General features: G+C 41.0%; 1 protein-coding gene across 4 annotated transcripts in view; it reads left to right on the forward strand.

The window, feature by feature from the left end:
• LOC104698601 (cytosolic phospholipase A2 epsilon-like) overlaps positions 1 to 15,842 on the forward strand; it is a 38,047-nt gene that overhangs the window by 8,663 nt on the left and 13,542 nt on the right. For 3 of the 4 annotated variants that reach the window (XM_039552205.1, XM_019285655.3, XM_019285656.3), the window contains exons 4-12: positions 2,232 to 2,307; positions 10,796 to 10,932; positions 11,743 to 11,871; positions 12,536 to 12,576; positions 13,150 to 13,192; positions 13,609 to 13,672; positions 14,616 to 14,785; positions 14,910 to 15,002; positions 15,748 to 15,785. In XM_039552205.1, the coding sequence (XP_039408139.1) occupies positions 2,232 to 2,307; positions 10,796 to 10,932; positions 11,743 to 11,871; positions 12,536 to 12,576; positions 13,150 to 13,192; positions 13,609 to 13,672; positions 14,616 to 14,785; positions 14,910 to 15,002; positions 15,748 to 15,785 (791 nt within the window). The remainder of the gene's footprint in view (positions 1 to 2,231; positions 2,308 to 10,795; positions 10,933 to 11,742; positions 11,872 to 12,535; positions 12,577 to 13,149; positions 13,193 to 13,608; positions 13,673 to 14,615; positions 14,786 to 14,909; positions 15,003 to 15,747; positions 15,786 to 15,842) is intronic. The other variant, XM_019285664.2, reaches the window with a different exon arrangement.

The raw sequence follows: 15,842 nt of genomic DNA on the forward strand, positions 1-15,842 counted from the left end.
TAAAGACATCAATCTTGCCATTTTACTGGACAACTTCGTAGCCTGGAAATTACTGCATTTTTTGTGCAATTTCCTTTTATGACCTTCATGTTTTTCATTCTTATAAAGATGGAAATTATTTGAGAGGTTAAGCTAAATTTTGTCGTGATGGATTCCCCATGGTCCAACACTCTACACACTTCAGCTGATGTACTGTCTTGTCTCACTGATTTCTTACACTTCGATCTTTTTTTCAGTCTTTGACTTTTGTCACAGTAGCAGCACCTCTGTATGTGCTTTCTCTTATTTCACTCCAGAGTTTCTCCCTGTAATTTTAATTGAAGTTTCTCAGAAAATAGATAACATCTCCTAATTATTTCATCATCTTCCAGCAGCTCTCCACTATTTCACTGCAGATTATCTTTTCCAGATTTTGGTCATTAGCTTTCATGACAGCTTCTTTCTTTGGCCACCCGTTCTTGTTGATGATGTTTCATGTTGTGACTTTACTGAGAATTAGTGATCTGTTTGTCTTCTGCCATTATCTGAACTTCTCCTAGAACTCTTTCTGAATATCAGTGACCACCTACCTACTGGTCACTGAAGTGGCCACCTATTGCTTGACCCAATATATACTGTGCCTTCAGTATTATTTGTCAGTATCTTTTTGCAAATACACAAATGGCATCATAACAAGTTTGGCCATTTTGTAACTTCCACAGACCCTTGCTACTAGAACTGTAAACTAATACTTCCCTGGTCCTAAATCTGCCTCATTTTAATGTTGTAGTATTTTTTTTTCATTAATGCTTTTCTCAGAAGTCCTTAAAAAATTCCTTATTATTTCATAGCCTGACTAACTCAAGGTGACTTTTTAATATGCCTATTATTTATAGATATACTATTTATACCTTCCCCTTTTATTGGAGATACCCAGTTCAGGATCTGCTGATAACATCTTTGTATGCAGATTAAAGCTCTTCACGGAGCAGTAGCAGTCAGACCTCAGGAATTGACAGTTTGCATTTTCTTTCCAGTGCAAAGCCCCATCCTCAGACATTCACTGCAGTCATTTTGTTACTCCTTCTATCTAACAAGACCTGTTACTACTATAATCATACATCAACTCCAGAACTTATTAATACAATTTGAAATTTCTGAAATTCCTTCTTTTCTTCTGCTTCTGTCCCTGAACAGTGATAGAGGGAGCCATCCCCAGTGCTCATTTACCCTTTTCATTCAGTCTCTTTAGTCCAACCATGATGCAATTCTCTCTCCTTTCTATAAGCCTCAGCTGTTTTGATAATTTTTTTCCCTACTGTTCCCACAGTTGGGGAATCAATATAACCATGTCTGCTGGAGTCATAGTAAGTATTGTCTATTTTCTCCTTGGTTTTGCTGATACCCTACTTGCTCTAGCTGCTGCTAGGGGACATGATGAGCATGTTCTCTGAAGATGTAAAATCCATCAAGCACACGTGATTATCACAACTTTTACTGACCCAGATGGTCAGGCCTGGCACCTTCAACAAGGAATTGGAGATAGCTTTCTTTGAAATTAAGGATTTTAGTCAGAACTATTCCATGTCTATCAATCAGATAACCATCCTTGGTAAGGAAAACCTGTGCTCCCAAAAAGCAAGCTAGGAGTGTCTGTCCAAAGCTGTGTGTTGCGTAGTCCTGAGACATTCCCTAAGGTGCTAACACTCATTCTTTGTCATCTCTCTCTTATGGAAATGATTCTTTTAAAAACAAGCAAGAAAACGTAGAAAGACCTTTTTCCCCCCTTCTCTCCAATTATCCAAGCACTGCATTAAAAGTGGAACCTTTTGTATAGGCCTTGATTCTATCTATAGCACAACAGAGGCTCTTGGTCAATAGCCAACCAAATTTGAAGCATCTCTTATTTCTGGATTCACTGAATTTTGTCTTCATATTGGCTGCTGATGGTCATGTGTACAATTTAATGTTACTGGCTAAATGAACTTTGTCAGCTTATTTACCCCATCTTAACTTTGCTATTCATCTTCTCTTTCCACACCTTCTCTTTGTGTGCTTAGATAACTACAGGCTTTCGGGGTCAATGAAGTTTGTGGAGAAAAGTGCATTTTGCTGCCTATTTTTGCTGTGATGCCAACTGGAAGAGACAACTTCAGCAGAACCTTCATTCTTTTCAGTGTTTGATTGCATTACAGTCAACACACATATTCAAAACTTTAAAATACATCTCCTTTGGTTTTTTTTTTTTCCAGCAGGAAGAAATAACACCTTACTCCTTGCTTACTGTAAGAATCATAAAGCTGAAAAATGCTCATCAGGCAGATATTTGTAAGTACCAGATTTTCTTATTGATGTTACACTATTCTCAGATTACTGTATCAGCCCCTGCTTGTGCTAGATACTGCACAAATACAAAACACCAAAGTCATACTAGCTAAGAAATCACAGTTGAAGGCAATTTATGCCACAGAATATTTAATTGCAATTTCAGGGGTTTCTTGGGTTTTTTCAACATTATTTATCTGAGAAGTTGGCTTTTTAGGGGTTTGAAAATATCTTAACATGAGTTTTAACACACAGATGTTTATATAACATGTCCATGACAAATGCATAGAATATAGAGCTGAAATACTTACACACCAGTCTGTCCTGATTCTTTGGTTGTCCTGAGCATCATGACATCAGCTGACTCTTGCCCACCAGTGAAAGACGTCTAACAGAAATCTTTTTAGTACATGATATGTTACAGCTTACATGCAAAGTGTTCTGAAAATGTGTGATATTTGGCCAGTCCTTGCCTGGTGGCTCACATTCACAGAGGTTTTTCTCTAGAGAATTTTCTCCTGCTGTTCCTACGTGTGTCTCATGAACTTGACAGATCACTAATAGCACAGTTTTGCATTTCCCTTTACCGTACTGTTCTTCCTTCCCTTGTTCTGCATTTTCTTTCCTTTTTGGGAGATCATGATGAAGTTTGCTGAATCCATAATATCTTACAGATAAAATTTCTCACCATCTCTTTGTATTTCACTCACTTTGGTGTTTCAAGAGCATGGATGTCACCCTTGTCAGTTTTCCAATCAAGTGGAGAGAAGGGTTCAGTTCATGTTGTCTGTAATATTGGTTTGCAAAGAATAGAAAAAATATTATAGTATAACAAAGAAAGTTGAACTAATTTCTGTTCCTTTTGAGAGCTGTGAAACACTGCATGTGTATGCAAGACCTCACCTTCATTCCTTCGAATTGTTGATTTAACTTCTCTTAGTATCAACTTTGATCTAGAATGAAAATTGAACAAGAGGATAAGAACTATGATTCAGCTGCTTATGCAAAGGGATTGCATGAAGTAAAATGATGCTGCAGTTTCAGAAAATAGTGTTACAGTTGTGACCTTGAGGACAGGGAAATTTCTGAGAAGTCTCACTTAGTGAGATGTAGACATTTTGAAAATTCTGGTTATCACCAAAATGTATACCCTGATGTAGAGCTCAGGATATGTGGGCTCAGTTTTTAGCTCTGTTCACAGACTTGTTGCATAAGAAGTTTAGGCAAATTTATACATCCAAACATTCTGTGCCTCTGTTGTCCTGTCTACAAAGCATAGAGTATCTTCTCCAACACATTTGGTCTCTCTCTCATCTATTTAGATGTGCTCATATTGAATCTCCTGCTACTGTAGAGAGATTTTAATTTAAGATGTGAGGTAAGGCCTAGAAACAGTGAGAAGTATTCTCAGGTTCTTTTGTTAATTACAGTAAATAAGACTTGGGGACCAGCTGGTGAAGAAAAAGATGTCTTTTCTTTCTGTCAGTAATTCCCAATCTGCTCTGTGAGCCTGTTTGAGCCTCTCTGTTAAGGGTGTCATAGAATGAAGCACGGTAGACCAGGATGCTGTTGAACAAGGAAGACAAATATCAGGTAGCTCTTTGTTGACTGAGCAGCAACCTACCTCTGCTTTCAAAGAAGTTGGAGTCTCACAGGAAAAGTAGTGTGATACACTGTGATTTAAAAACTTCAGGACAATTCAAGAAAGATATATTGTAGCTTTCAAGTGCTTGATTTTGCACTGCTGTTGATGTTCTTTTAGCTTAGTGTTTTGATTTTAACATTTGAATGCATTTGAAGTATCAGAAAACTGAAATAGCTACACATGCTAGCGTGTGCTAATGAGAATAATGAAATTATGTTTACTTAGCCTTTTCTCAGCAATATGATCTTCCCCCTGGAAAACTGATCATAAGCATCTGATACAGATGCTAACTAACTGTGAGATATCTGTAGAAGACTGACAATTTTTGTAATAACGTATTTCAGATTTCCCTAGATTTTCATCCTCCCTGAATCAAATCCAGGAACAAGCCACCTTTTTAATCAACTGCAGACACTTCTATGACTTGCTTTTACTGCCTGCATTCTGGCTTCCCATCTTTTTCAGTATGTGCAGTGCTCCATTCCACAATTTTCTCTCAGTTTGTTGCAAGTGCAGTTACACCAGTTTATTTGGTCATAAAGTTTCTACATTTTTCCTTCACTTACTTGCCAAATCCTGGCTTCAGGGAACACCGCTTCTGTATATTTCCACTGACGTTCCTCACTGTCACGCGCACCCAACTTAATCTTGGCTGTTTTTTTAAATATGCACCTCAGGATCCATGGGATGTGTGTTTCATGAGCCTTGGATGAAATCCAAGCTTGTCCTGAAATCTGATGTTACACCTTTGCCTGTAGACAACACATGATGGTGGAGCTTGGCACACACAAAAAAAAATTAAACCGAAAAGAAAACAGTCCACTCCTCCTCACTGGATCAATTGGCCCCTTTGATATCCCTGCTGTCACCCCACCCCTTTTGTGGTCTCCTCTATACTCCAGTGATGTTTCTCTCCAGCATCTGCTTCATGCTACATATAATTGGTTTCTGTCTTGTCTTATCTTACCATGCAAATGCTCTTGACAGACCTGGGCTAATTATTTTCCACTGTGCTCCTAAATAACCTTTATGCCAATTAGTAATCATGGGTCAGACTCAAATGTTTCTGGCACTCCCTGATTTCACTGTGGGCACTGGAGAGGGCACCCAGATAAGATCACTCACACTCATCCTGCTGCCCTGCAGGCACTGAGTGTCATCACCAGGCTCCAATGCTCTATTTGGTTTGGCTGTGAAGGTGGTGGGGGTACTAGAAAGGAATAAATTCCATTAAAGTTTGAGTCTCTTGCAGTCTGGCACCTGTTTTGCAGTGATATTCCCCTCCTCAGTCCAGGACTGCATGCAGCCTTGGGTAAAAGAATGACTTTTTGGGTCATTGGTGTGTCTGTTTGCTCCTTTTCAGCTGGAAGTCGCTGCTAGTGCTTTTACAAAAGCTCGTCTTTCCTAACTTTATTAATGGTGCCACTTCTTTTACAGAACTCCCTATGTGTGGGACAGATATCTGGTCAGGATGAGATGGCAGGGAAAATGGTGTATTAGCTTCTTTTCTTGCTGCTGACACCCCTTCCAGTGACTGTTTCCCAAAAGAATGGGAAAGGAGAGGGGTGATGGGAGAGGAGGGCCATGGCGGCACAGACTCTCCAACACCTTCCAGCTGCTCTCCTTAAACAAGTGAGTCACTGGGTGGCCACACAGACCTGCACCAAGCTCCTAGCCTGGCCCACTTTCACCAGCATTAGCACTTACTTGGTTTATGGCAGCCCCTAAACCCCACAGCTGAAGCTGACACCTTACCCTGCTCCATGGGCAGACAGAGGATCCGTGAGGGGATCTGCCTCATCTGGCATGCCTGGAGCCCAGGCACCAAGAGAGGGCATTTGCCCTGAGGCAACACAAGTGGAAGCAAACCTCTTTCAGCTCCTTAGCACAGGTGACAGACCTGCAGTGATGTCATCTCTCCACCACTACTTAGTGCCCAGTGAAAGAGCAAAACTCTGCTGGACTCCACTGGATCTCACATAATCCTGAAGACCTGAGTAAAGAGGTCTCTGTGACAGCACTGCTCTCTGAAACTGTGGCAGCCTATGTGGGTACCAGCTGATTCCACATTCCAAGAGCTGACCTTTGCTGCTGGAGTGCAGGTTCAGGCTCATTAACACAGATGAGGAGAAGAGTGGTGGTGTCAGGCCTGGCTTGGCATATTTGGCCTCACTGGTGCTGAGTGTTTTCAATGCTCTTCCTGGACTGCAGAGGTGAATTTGAGCTCTGTGTCCCAGTGAGAAATTACTTGGAGTGAGCTTCAGGCTGACAGGTGTTGTTTTTTCTAGGAGATAGTAACTTCTCTGAGAAGATCTGTTTTGCCAGATCAAAAAGCTGTCAGAGCTGAGGTAGGAAAGTTAAAGTCTTGAGTTAAAATGTGACTGCACTTATCAGGTGTATTTTCTACTGTAGGAAAGAGGCACATGTGGAAACTTTCTCAGCTGTGGAAACAAACCTATTAGTCTTAGCTGGGTTGTCAGAACAATCACTCCTCTCCCTCGACTCTTCCTTTTGTTTTCAGAAATTCCTTTGGTTTTCCACCTTTGGATGAAGAGAGACCTTATATTTATAAAAGAGGAGCTCAGAGACTTTGTCCTCTAAGACCTAACAAAATAATTTTCTGGAAGCTTTTGTATTATCCCTTCAGAAGAAATGAGTCAGTTCTGCAGCAGTACACTTGGAGTCTTTGCAAATCAGAGTCGTTCTCCAGAGACATTAGGGGTTATTTTTGCTACAGAAAATAAGTGCAAGCAAATTAGGGAGAGTACAGCTAGTGCTAGTGGTACTAATGGTCCTGTCCCAGGAAAGCAAGTGGTGCTGGTGGGAGCACAGTGGTGCAGGAGCGAGTGGTGATTCAGGATGTGAAACTCTGAGCTGGGACAGCAGCAGGTACTGCACCCGCTGAATCTGCTCCAGGGAGAAAATCCTACTTTGCCACTTGATGTAAATGGCTGGACTGGGTGAAGGGCTCATTCACACGGGGACTCCGTTCATCCCTGGTCAAGGACATCACTGATTAAGCATGGTAGATCTATGAGCTTTTGTTATTTGCACACATAGCAAGCCACAGAGAGTAATATTGTGCTTACAGATGGGTGTTGCACCTGGATGCTGGTAGAGACCTGAGCCAAGTTCAAATCATCTCTTAGATAAACAGCAGTAGGAGGTAAATTCTTAATACTGTTTGTATTGTACTAAGCTGGTGAGGGAAAATGTTCCCAAATATCATGTCCAACAATTGAGAAATGGGAGCGGTGAACTGTAGTAAACTAGGATTCAAGGAGAACCTGTCTGTGCAGGTGGAGAATATTTCACTAGAAGAAAACTATTTCTTCGTTTTGGTGTTACGAAATGCAGTACCAGGACAGGTGGGATTTTGTAGTTTACATTCATTTTTCTTATGAGACTACTTTTTCATATGTGCTTTGGTTTTCAGTGGTGAAATGTTCTCCTTACCTGTGATGCAGATGAGTGATTTTAGCACATTATGGTTCATTTCAGGTACACCTTACAGGACTGTACAGAGTAGCACACATGGCTGAAGTTCTGAACTACTTTTGGTCTTGTATTTTTATCCCCATCTTTAGCTTGAAGACAAAGTTGAGAAGCAGTCTCACCATCATACAAATTAAATCAGTAGTTACAAATTGGAAAAGGGCATCAGGGTCACTTAGTGCTGATTTTCAAAGAGACTGAGTTCAGATGCCTCAGTGTTTACATGAGGTGACATTATGTCATCAGGGAAGTTGCAACACTGAAATAAGGGCCTGGCATGGCATGAAACTGCTAACAAAGCCCAGCAACTGCATTAGAACTAGAGAATGAAGAAACTGCAAGTAGATTTTTTTTTTTTTTTTTTGTATTAGCTCTCAGGTAGCAATGAATAAACTGGAACATTTTCAGTAGCTCTCTTGTACACTGTTTTCAGGGGTAAGAGGGAGCAATGTAAGCTGACTAGTCATTTCAAGGGCTCCCATGTATGGGTAGTCATCATAGTATTCAGCAGACATTCAACTATCCTATTTTTATTTATCTCATTGTTTGCCTCACAGTTTAGCCTCTGTTCAAGTGAGCTGCCACTTCTACAGAAATACATAAGGTCAGTTAGAGTCCCAGCATGGGGATACTCTCTGTACACTTAAAGGAAAACAGAAAATCACAGGAATCCTATGGAAAACAATAACCTCTCCATGTTGGTAGGGACTGTAGATGAATTGTGGCAAAACCACATGTGGCATAGTCCCCTTTCTTCACAGGAAGGGAATGTATTTTGTCCTAGTGGTATCACCTCACCCCATCTTCAAGGTGAAATTTACATACAGCAGGAGTTACTGACACTACTGTGTAATTTGTTTGTGACCACTGGCCTTGTTACGGTAGAGTCACACAAAGTGGCTGCGGTGTGAAGGCACTTCTGGAGATTGTGTAGTCCAGACCCCTGCCCTAAACAGGAGTAGCTTCAGCAGGTTGCTCAGAGCCATATCCAGTCAGGTTTTGAACATCCCCAAGGGTAGAGGGTTCACAACCTTTCTGGGTAATCTGTGACAGCGTTTGACAGTGTCATGGTAAAAATGAAGTTTTTGCTTATGTGTCAGTGGGATTTCCTGCATTTTAGTTTGTGTCCTTTGCCTTTTACCTTTCACTGGGCACCACTGAGGAGGGTTTGACTCAGACTTCTTTATTTTTCTCTCCCCTGATCAGGTATTTACACAAATTGATAAGACCCTCTAAGCCTTCTCTGTTTCAGGCTGAAGAGTCTCAGCTCTCTCAGCTTCTCCTCATAGAGCAGATGCTCCGTTCCCCCATTTTCTTTCTGGACTTTTTTGTTCAGCTCCCTTCAGCACATCCTTACCTCTCTTGTACTGGGGAGCCCAGAGATGTGGCCTTGTCAGTGCTGAGCAGAGAGGAAGGACCACCTTTCCAGCTGCTGGCAACGCTTCCGGTGCAGCCTAGGAGGCTGTTGGCCTCGCTTGCCACATCACTGCCCTGTGTTCAACTCAGTGTCCACTAACATGAACAGGTGCCTCTCTGCAGAGCTGCTGTCCAGCTGGTCAGCCCTCAGCCCATCCTGGTGCTGGGTTGTTACCTCCTCATGTGAAGGATTTTGCATTTCCCTTGGTGAACTTCAGGAGGCTCATGTTGGCTCTGTTCCCCCACCTGTCCAGGTCCTTCTGAATGGCAGCACAGCTTTCTGGTGTGTCAACCACTCCCCCGAGTTTTGCTCCACCTGCAAACTTGCTGAAGCTGAGCTCTGTCTCATCATTCACATTGTTAATACAGATGTTAAACAGCATTGGCCCCACTATCAGCCCCTGGGATACACCAGTAGTGAGTGGCCTCCAGCTGTACTTTGTGCTGCTGATAACAATCACTTGATCCTGGTAGTTAGACCAGTTTTTAATCCACCCCACTTTCCATTTATCTATCCTGTACTTCATCAGTTTGACAAAGAATTGTCAATAGCTGATTTTTGCATAAATATTTATGAAATCAACACACACACTGAAAAGTAATTTTAGAAAGTAGCCTCACTAAGATACCTTGTCAAAGAAAAACACTCCTGAAAATCAGTAAATTCCAGCTAAAACAGTAACAAAAGACATTCATAAATGCTGCACCTGTCCATTCATGCTTGGCTCAGAGATTTAGCAGTGCCAGCTTTCTCAGTTATATCATGAGTCTTATTTTATGCAGTGTGTGATGGAAAAAATGGAATTTAAAATAAGGGCAAAGCATTTTTGTTTTCAAGACCATTTTGATTTTCTTTAAGAAGAAGAAAGGAAAAGAAAAGGATATGCTTTTGCAAGTACAGCAAAAATATGGAAATGTGTCCTTCCTGCACCATATGAAAGCTAGAAACTAAAAGGAAGAGAAATTATGTCTTAAATCAGTTCAGAAATGTTGATTTCTGAATTACATCCCACCTTATCCACTTTGGCAATTTTGGGGATGCTGGATTCATGTTTCTGGAACACTTGAGATAGGCAGTGGTACGTGCATTAACAAGAGGAGGAATGGTCCAGATGCCCTGAAGCCACATTTAGTTCTTGGCTATTGTACAGGCTCTGTAGCTCAGAGGCAATGACACCATTTGTCAGGATGAGTACATCACAGCTCAGCAGCCTCACTCCACTCCCTTCATCCACAAGATGCAACTCCTTTCTGCCACTTCACTTTTCCTGAGAAGAGATGTGAAGAAGGGAATTAGATTCCAGGTCTTTCAGGCATCAGCAAAAGCCAGGAAAAGGCTGCAGCTCCTACTGACCTCCTGAAGCAGCAATTGTGCTGCTGGTAGGCCTCTCCCTTCCTACCCCACCTAGGGAGACAATGATCAAGGTCACTGGAATAATTAATTTTCTGTCATAAAAAGTTAATAACCAGGTATGTCAGTCATTTACTGTCTGAATCAGACTTAAATCTGATTCTTTTGATATTTCTCACAAAGTTAAATTGCTACAGAGACAATTTATGTACAATCCCTCTCAGGGTCTGAAGCTCACGCTGTGCTGCCTCTGTCATGGTTTTGCCTGCCAAATTTTGTTGATATGGAGCAATACAAGACTCCTGAATATACACACTGTTCTATTTGCTAGCTAGGATTGTATTTTTCCTTTTAATGTATAAGATTATGCATAATTGTTTGAATGCACTGCTTATTAAAAATAATGTTGTGCTGAACAACTTAATTTTATCCAGCTGTGTGATTTCTGTCTTCCTCATTTGGCCAGTGTTTATCACAAAGAACTGGCCATCTCTCACCCATGTTGAAGCTGTAGAGCATTTCAATGTCTCCACTGCTTGTATCGTGCTTCCTCTGCCAGATATTTTGTGCCTATGTTTCTACAGTAAGCCAATCTGATTGCTATGTGAGCCTCTGGTTGCCAACAGCTTCAGATGAGATATTCCACACCCAAACCATCCAAAACTGCAGAAATCCTGTGTGGAATGAAACTTTCTATTTCCAGATACAGAGCAAAGTCAAGGTAAACAAACCAAAAACTCTCTTTCTTATCTCATCTCTACACAGTGTCTTTCAGTTTAGCCCCAAACCCCTAAACTAGAAATGTCTTCTCATGCATTTCTGGGTTTACTTAAAATTCCCCATGCAAGTTGAAGCAAAAAAATTCTGGCTTTGCTGGAATCCAGTTTGCTCCTAACAGATATTTATTATTTATTTATGGGTAATGAGAGTCTGACCTCCTTGGGGAAGGCTGATGGGACCCATGACAGTGACAACACAGAGAAACTGAAATGAAAATACAAAATTACAGTATAACAGAAAAACACATCTTCTTCTGAGAGGACATGAAATAATGGCAGGAGATAATGCTAGGAAGCTGCTAAATTCTAGTATGATTAAGATGTTTACTCAGTTTGCTGCTGATAACTGCACTACACTCAAATACCTCTGAACAGGTGGCTGAAAGCGGAATGTCCAAGGACCTAGAAAGGTGATGATTGATATGAAGTGTTCTCTATTGCCTGTGCTGATATGAAACAATATAGGACTTATGGCAATCCATATTCCTCCCTAGAAGACTGCATTTTTTATGAGAGCTACCTAAAAGCATAACAGCTGACCCAAAAGAGATCTCAGTTCAGCTTTAATTGATGAGACTAAGAGCTGGTTCTTTATACTCGCTTTCTTACTCTTCCTTCTGACACTTTTTCATCAATGCTTTTCTACTTCCTCTCTGTAAAGCAGACACTAAGCCTGGAAGAGCTGCAGAATGTCATACTTCTTGTATGTCATACATGCTAGTGAATTGGATAATTTTCATTTCTTTTCCCAGAATGTTCTGGAAATTACTGTTTCTGACGATGACATCATTCGTGATGATGACCGTGCAATTGTGCTTTTTGATGTAGCTAAAATCCCCCTTGGGGAAAGAGTTTTTACATCATTCCCACTAAACCCAGAGGTAAGAGCTCGGTCAGACATTTAGTGCAGCTTGGTGTCCATTCTCTCCCCTCTGTTTAAGGAGGTGTACTGTCTCTTCTGGCTTTTACCACTAGGACCAGCTTGGTGGTAAAAATGTAGCTAAATTTATTAATATCCTGGAAACTGCACATCAGTGACAAAATAGATGGCCTTCTCAAATTCCTGTTGGTTTCCTCTGGCACAGATCATGGCCAAGTTCCCAAGCCCCAGAGTAGATGCAATTTTAGGGAAGCTTTGCACTTTCAATAATCTGATAGAAAATGATAGTTTATCTAATCCTCACAAAGACTATAAAAACCAAAACAATGCAAGCACAGGGAAATGGCCTGTTTCCACAATATTTTTCTTAACACTAAACCTTAACATATCATGTTCAGCTGGCAGAGAAGAAAGTGTGTTAGTTAGGGAGAAAGGTTTGTTATGGAGATTTATAAGCACCAAACACCTTTTGTTCTGCGAGTAAAATTGAGAACTTTTCCTTGGAGAAGAAACAGCTGCCTCTGTCATTTAATGCTGATAATAGCAAGCACAAACCAGAATATTTTTGCTTACTAAATGTAAAGGACACTGTGCTTGCAAAAATTAAGATTGCTTTGAAAACCTCTGCACATGCTAATTGAGACAGAGTTTTGCTTTATTTTCAGGGGAAGGAGGAGCTGGAAGTTGAGTTTGTATTGGAGAGCATGTGAGTAAAACCCCATTATTATTGGAGTAGTGGCTTGGAGTTATGCATTAGTGCAGGGAAACCTTTTGTAGATGCAGTATCGCCTCAATGGCCAGAAACAAGTTTTTCCAAACTTAATCTGTGCATTAAAAAATCATTGTATGAAAGGAAAAAATGCCATGATGTGGAGAGGAGTTGAGAATTTTTAATTCTGTGACTTTCTCTTAAGATTTTTGTCTTACATAGTTCAGAGTTGGCTGGCAAATCCCACTGCAGTAAGTCTACAGATTTACTGGACAGTGTTCTCTGGGAAAGTCATGGCTGAGGAGAATATTGCTACCCAACTTGTGTTATACCATGCCTGTGCTACTAAGGCTGTTGCAATGACTTTCCAGGTGCCTTATGGCAGTTTAATAATTTCTGCTGGGTCATTATGGGGTATCTAGTATCAAGGGAGCATACTTACAGAAACAATAAGAAGGAGCAAAGAAAATAATAGTAATAAAAATTTCGAGAGAATAGTATGTCCTGTTCAGGACCAGTATCCAGAACATATTGTTTATAAAATGCATATTTTTTGTTCTTGTTTTCCAGCCAGGGTCCTCCTGAAACCATCATCACAAATGGGGCAATAGTGGTAAAATAATGTTTTGTTCTTTTGTGTTCTTTCCCACATCATTCCTTACCATGGCTGACTATAATGTCAGTGAGGGAAACAATGCAAATCTTTATTCTTTAGTGATACTTTCTCTTAGGAGCTTTATCTTTAAGGAGGCCAGCATGATCTTAGAGGAGCCTTCTGACTATTATAATTTTCCCTCGTTTTGTCTGCATCCATTGAAATTTACAATGTGTTTAGCATAGCACCATCTTCCCATGTGACAACAAATTAATTCTCACTTTCACTGTGTCTGGCAAAAGTGTCCAACAAAGCTGCCCCCCACATTTAAGCAATGACCTTTTGTACAATGACTCTTCCAACATCTGTCACCACTGGTGGTGAGATAGTGGGATGAGTTATCTAATTCTCTGTCCTCATCACACCTACTGTAGTGTCGTGAAGAAGCCTGTTTGGAAGTTTACTTAGACGGCAGGATGCAAAAGAAGCGTTTTTCAGGTAAGATTATAAAGTCTTAAAATTAATGTTAGTGATTTTACCATCCCTAACAAGGCCTGGACATTGCATCATCAAAGTACTAAGGCTTTAACTGATCACATTTAAGGTGATTTGTAAAAAATTTGCAGTAGGGAATGCCACCAGTCCTGCAGCAGGTATAGATTCAGGATTCTGACTTCATGGAGAGTCTTGTGCCAGACTAGAAATTACTAGAATCAGATGCTTATACAGAAGGTATCTAAAACACAAGCTGAGATTCTGCAAACCTCTGCTGCAGTACTGCTAAACCCTGAAGAAGCTTAATTCCTCAGGCGTTATAGTCCATGACGTTAACTTTGCTCAGGATCTCTGTCACTTCGACTTATGCATATGCACAGAAACACCTCATTTTTTGCAGGGGTTAGCCACTCAGCAGCTGGCTCCTGCCTGACCCTGGTCAAGATCCAGAATCTAGAAGTTCCTCTGCCCACATCCCCTGAGGGGCTGGATCTGGTAGGCAATCTCAGAGCATGCGTAACACACTCTGGCAGGATTAGCTAAGCTGTTTATATTAATAGGGTCATCTGCTGCAGAGTCAGATCTTATTTTAGGGGACTGAGAACTTCTTCAGCTCATTATTTGTCCTGGGATGAGGATGATTTACCATGCAAAGTACCTGAATGTATTCACTGTGTCATGATGCAACTGCAACAGAAAAGCAGCAGTCTAAAATTCCGTGCCATTCATGTCACATTCCCATCTGACTTCTTGCTCAGCACATTGTAATGATACAGTCACCTGAAATGTTTGTGATTTGGATCACTTTTAGAAGATAGCTTTCCAAGTACAAATGAAGAGGAGAAGGAATTTGCTCAAAGCTACATTTTGCTTCTTTTTTTTTCTCTCTCTCTTTTTTTTACAATTATAAGTAACTTTGTGTATGCATTTTATCTCATTGTTTTAGAGAATGAGCTAACATTTACAGTGAGAGGATCCTTTGAAGAAACCCAGACAGTTTCAGTGGGCTGTGACTCCCGCTCCCCTATCCCAGATCCCACTTTCTTCCACTATGCCAGATACAAGCAACCCTCCCTGGATGTTGCACTCAGAAGGAAGAGGAAGCTTTCCGCCTTTGTACGTTACCCCAGAACATGGTAGACAACACAGACAGTCCTATGACCTGACATTTACGTGTGAGTAGGCAGCAAGAGGAGAACATTTCTGTTTTAACCAAAAAGCACTCCATGCTCCCTTTCAGTGTGCTTGCATGTCATGTGGAGCAAGGAGGAGAAGTGTCCCTCTGACAATCCCTCTGAAGTCACTCCCCTCCGAGCAGGAAGTAGTTGGTGAGGTGAGTGCCTGCTGGCCATGGGGAATCCTTTGCAAGCTTTTTGAAATTCTTTCTGATTTGCAAGAAGCAGAAACCAAGGGCCACTTCTCTTTATACAGAGATAGCTGTTTTCTAACCTCCCTCCAATCTAGGGCAATGCATAGTGAAGTGAATTATTTGGAGCAAAATAAAATGGGAAATCCAAGGGAGAAGGGAGAAGAAGAAAAATGTCTAAACTGTTGCTCATTATCCTTCTACTGTGCATGCACTTAACTAAGCTGGAAGTGACTGGGTGCCACTGGGACAGAGAGGTGAGGCTGCAGCCTGGGCCACTGCCACGGGAGGCAAACCTGAGCCACATGGATGGGGTGCTCTGTCTCTCTGGCTTCCCCTTGTATCTAACATTGTTACGTGAGAGGCTCTGGTTTCAACACTTATCTTCAGTAGTGGATCCTGCCAGAGATCTGAGCTGTAGCACTGCAGCTCTTCTGGTATTTATTTGTGTAGCTAATTAGTAGCAGGCAAGCTACACCTGAGTTTTATGAGAGAGAAGATGTGGACTACAGATGATAGTCCTAAAGTCTTAGTCTATTAAATCAGTGCACATCTCTGGGTACTGTTGAAATACTGAGAAGGGATCTCAGTTTTTTGAGATTTGGAGTTTTGTAGGTGTAATGATGACTCAAAAGATCAATATCTGAGTGGGGGAAAGGGACTGTTCTGAACAAAATATTAATATTCATCATTTTACCTTTTCGATTTTCAGCACAGAAAATTTGATTTACTCCTTAAGGTGAAAAAATGGTAAGACATCTCTGGTTTTCCCCTTGCTTCTTTGTATTTAGATAGTTGTCAGACAAG

This window comes from Corvus cornix, chromosome 5, assembly GCF_000738735.6.
Source record: "Corvus cornix cornix isolate S_Up_H32 chromosome 5, ASM73873v5, whole genome shotgun sequence".
NCBI classification, from domain to species: domain Eukaryota; kingdom Metazoa; phylum Chordata; class Aves; order Passeriformes; family Corvidae; genus Corvus; species Corvus cornix.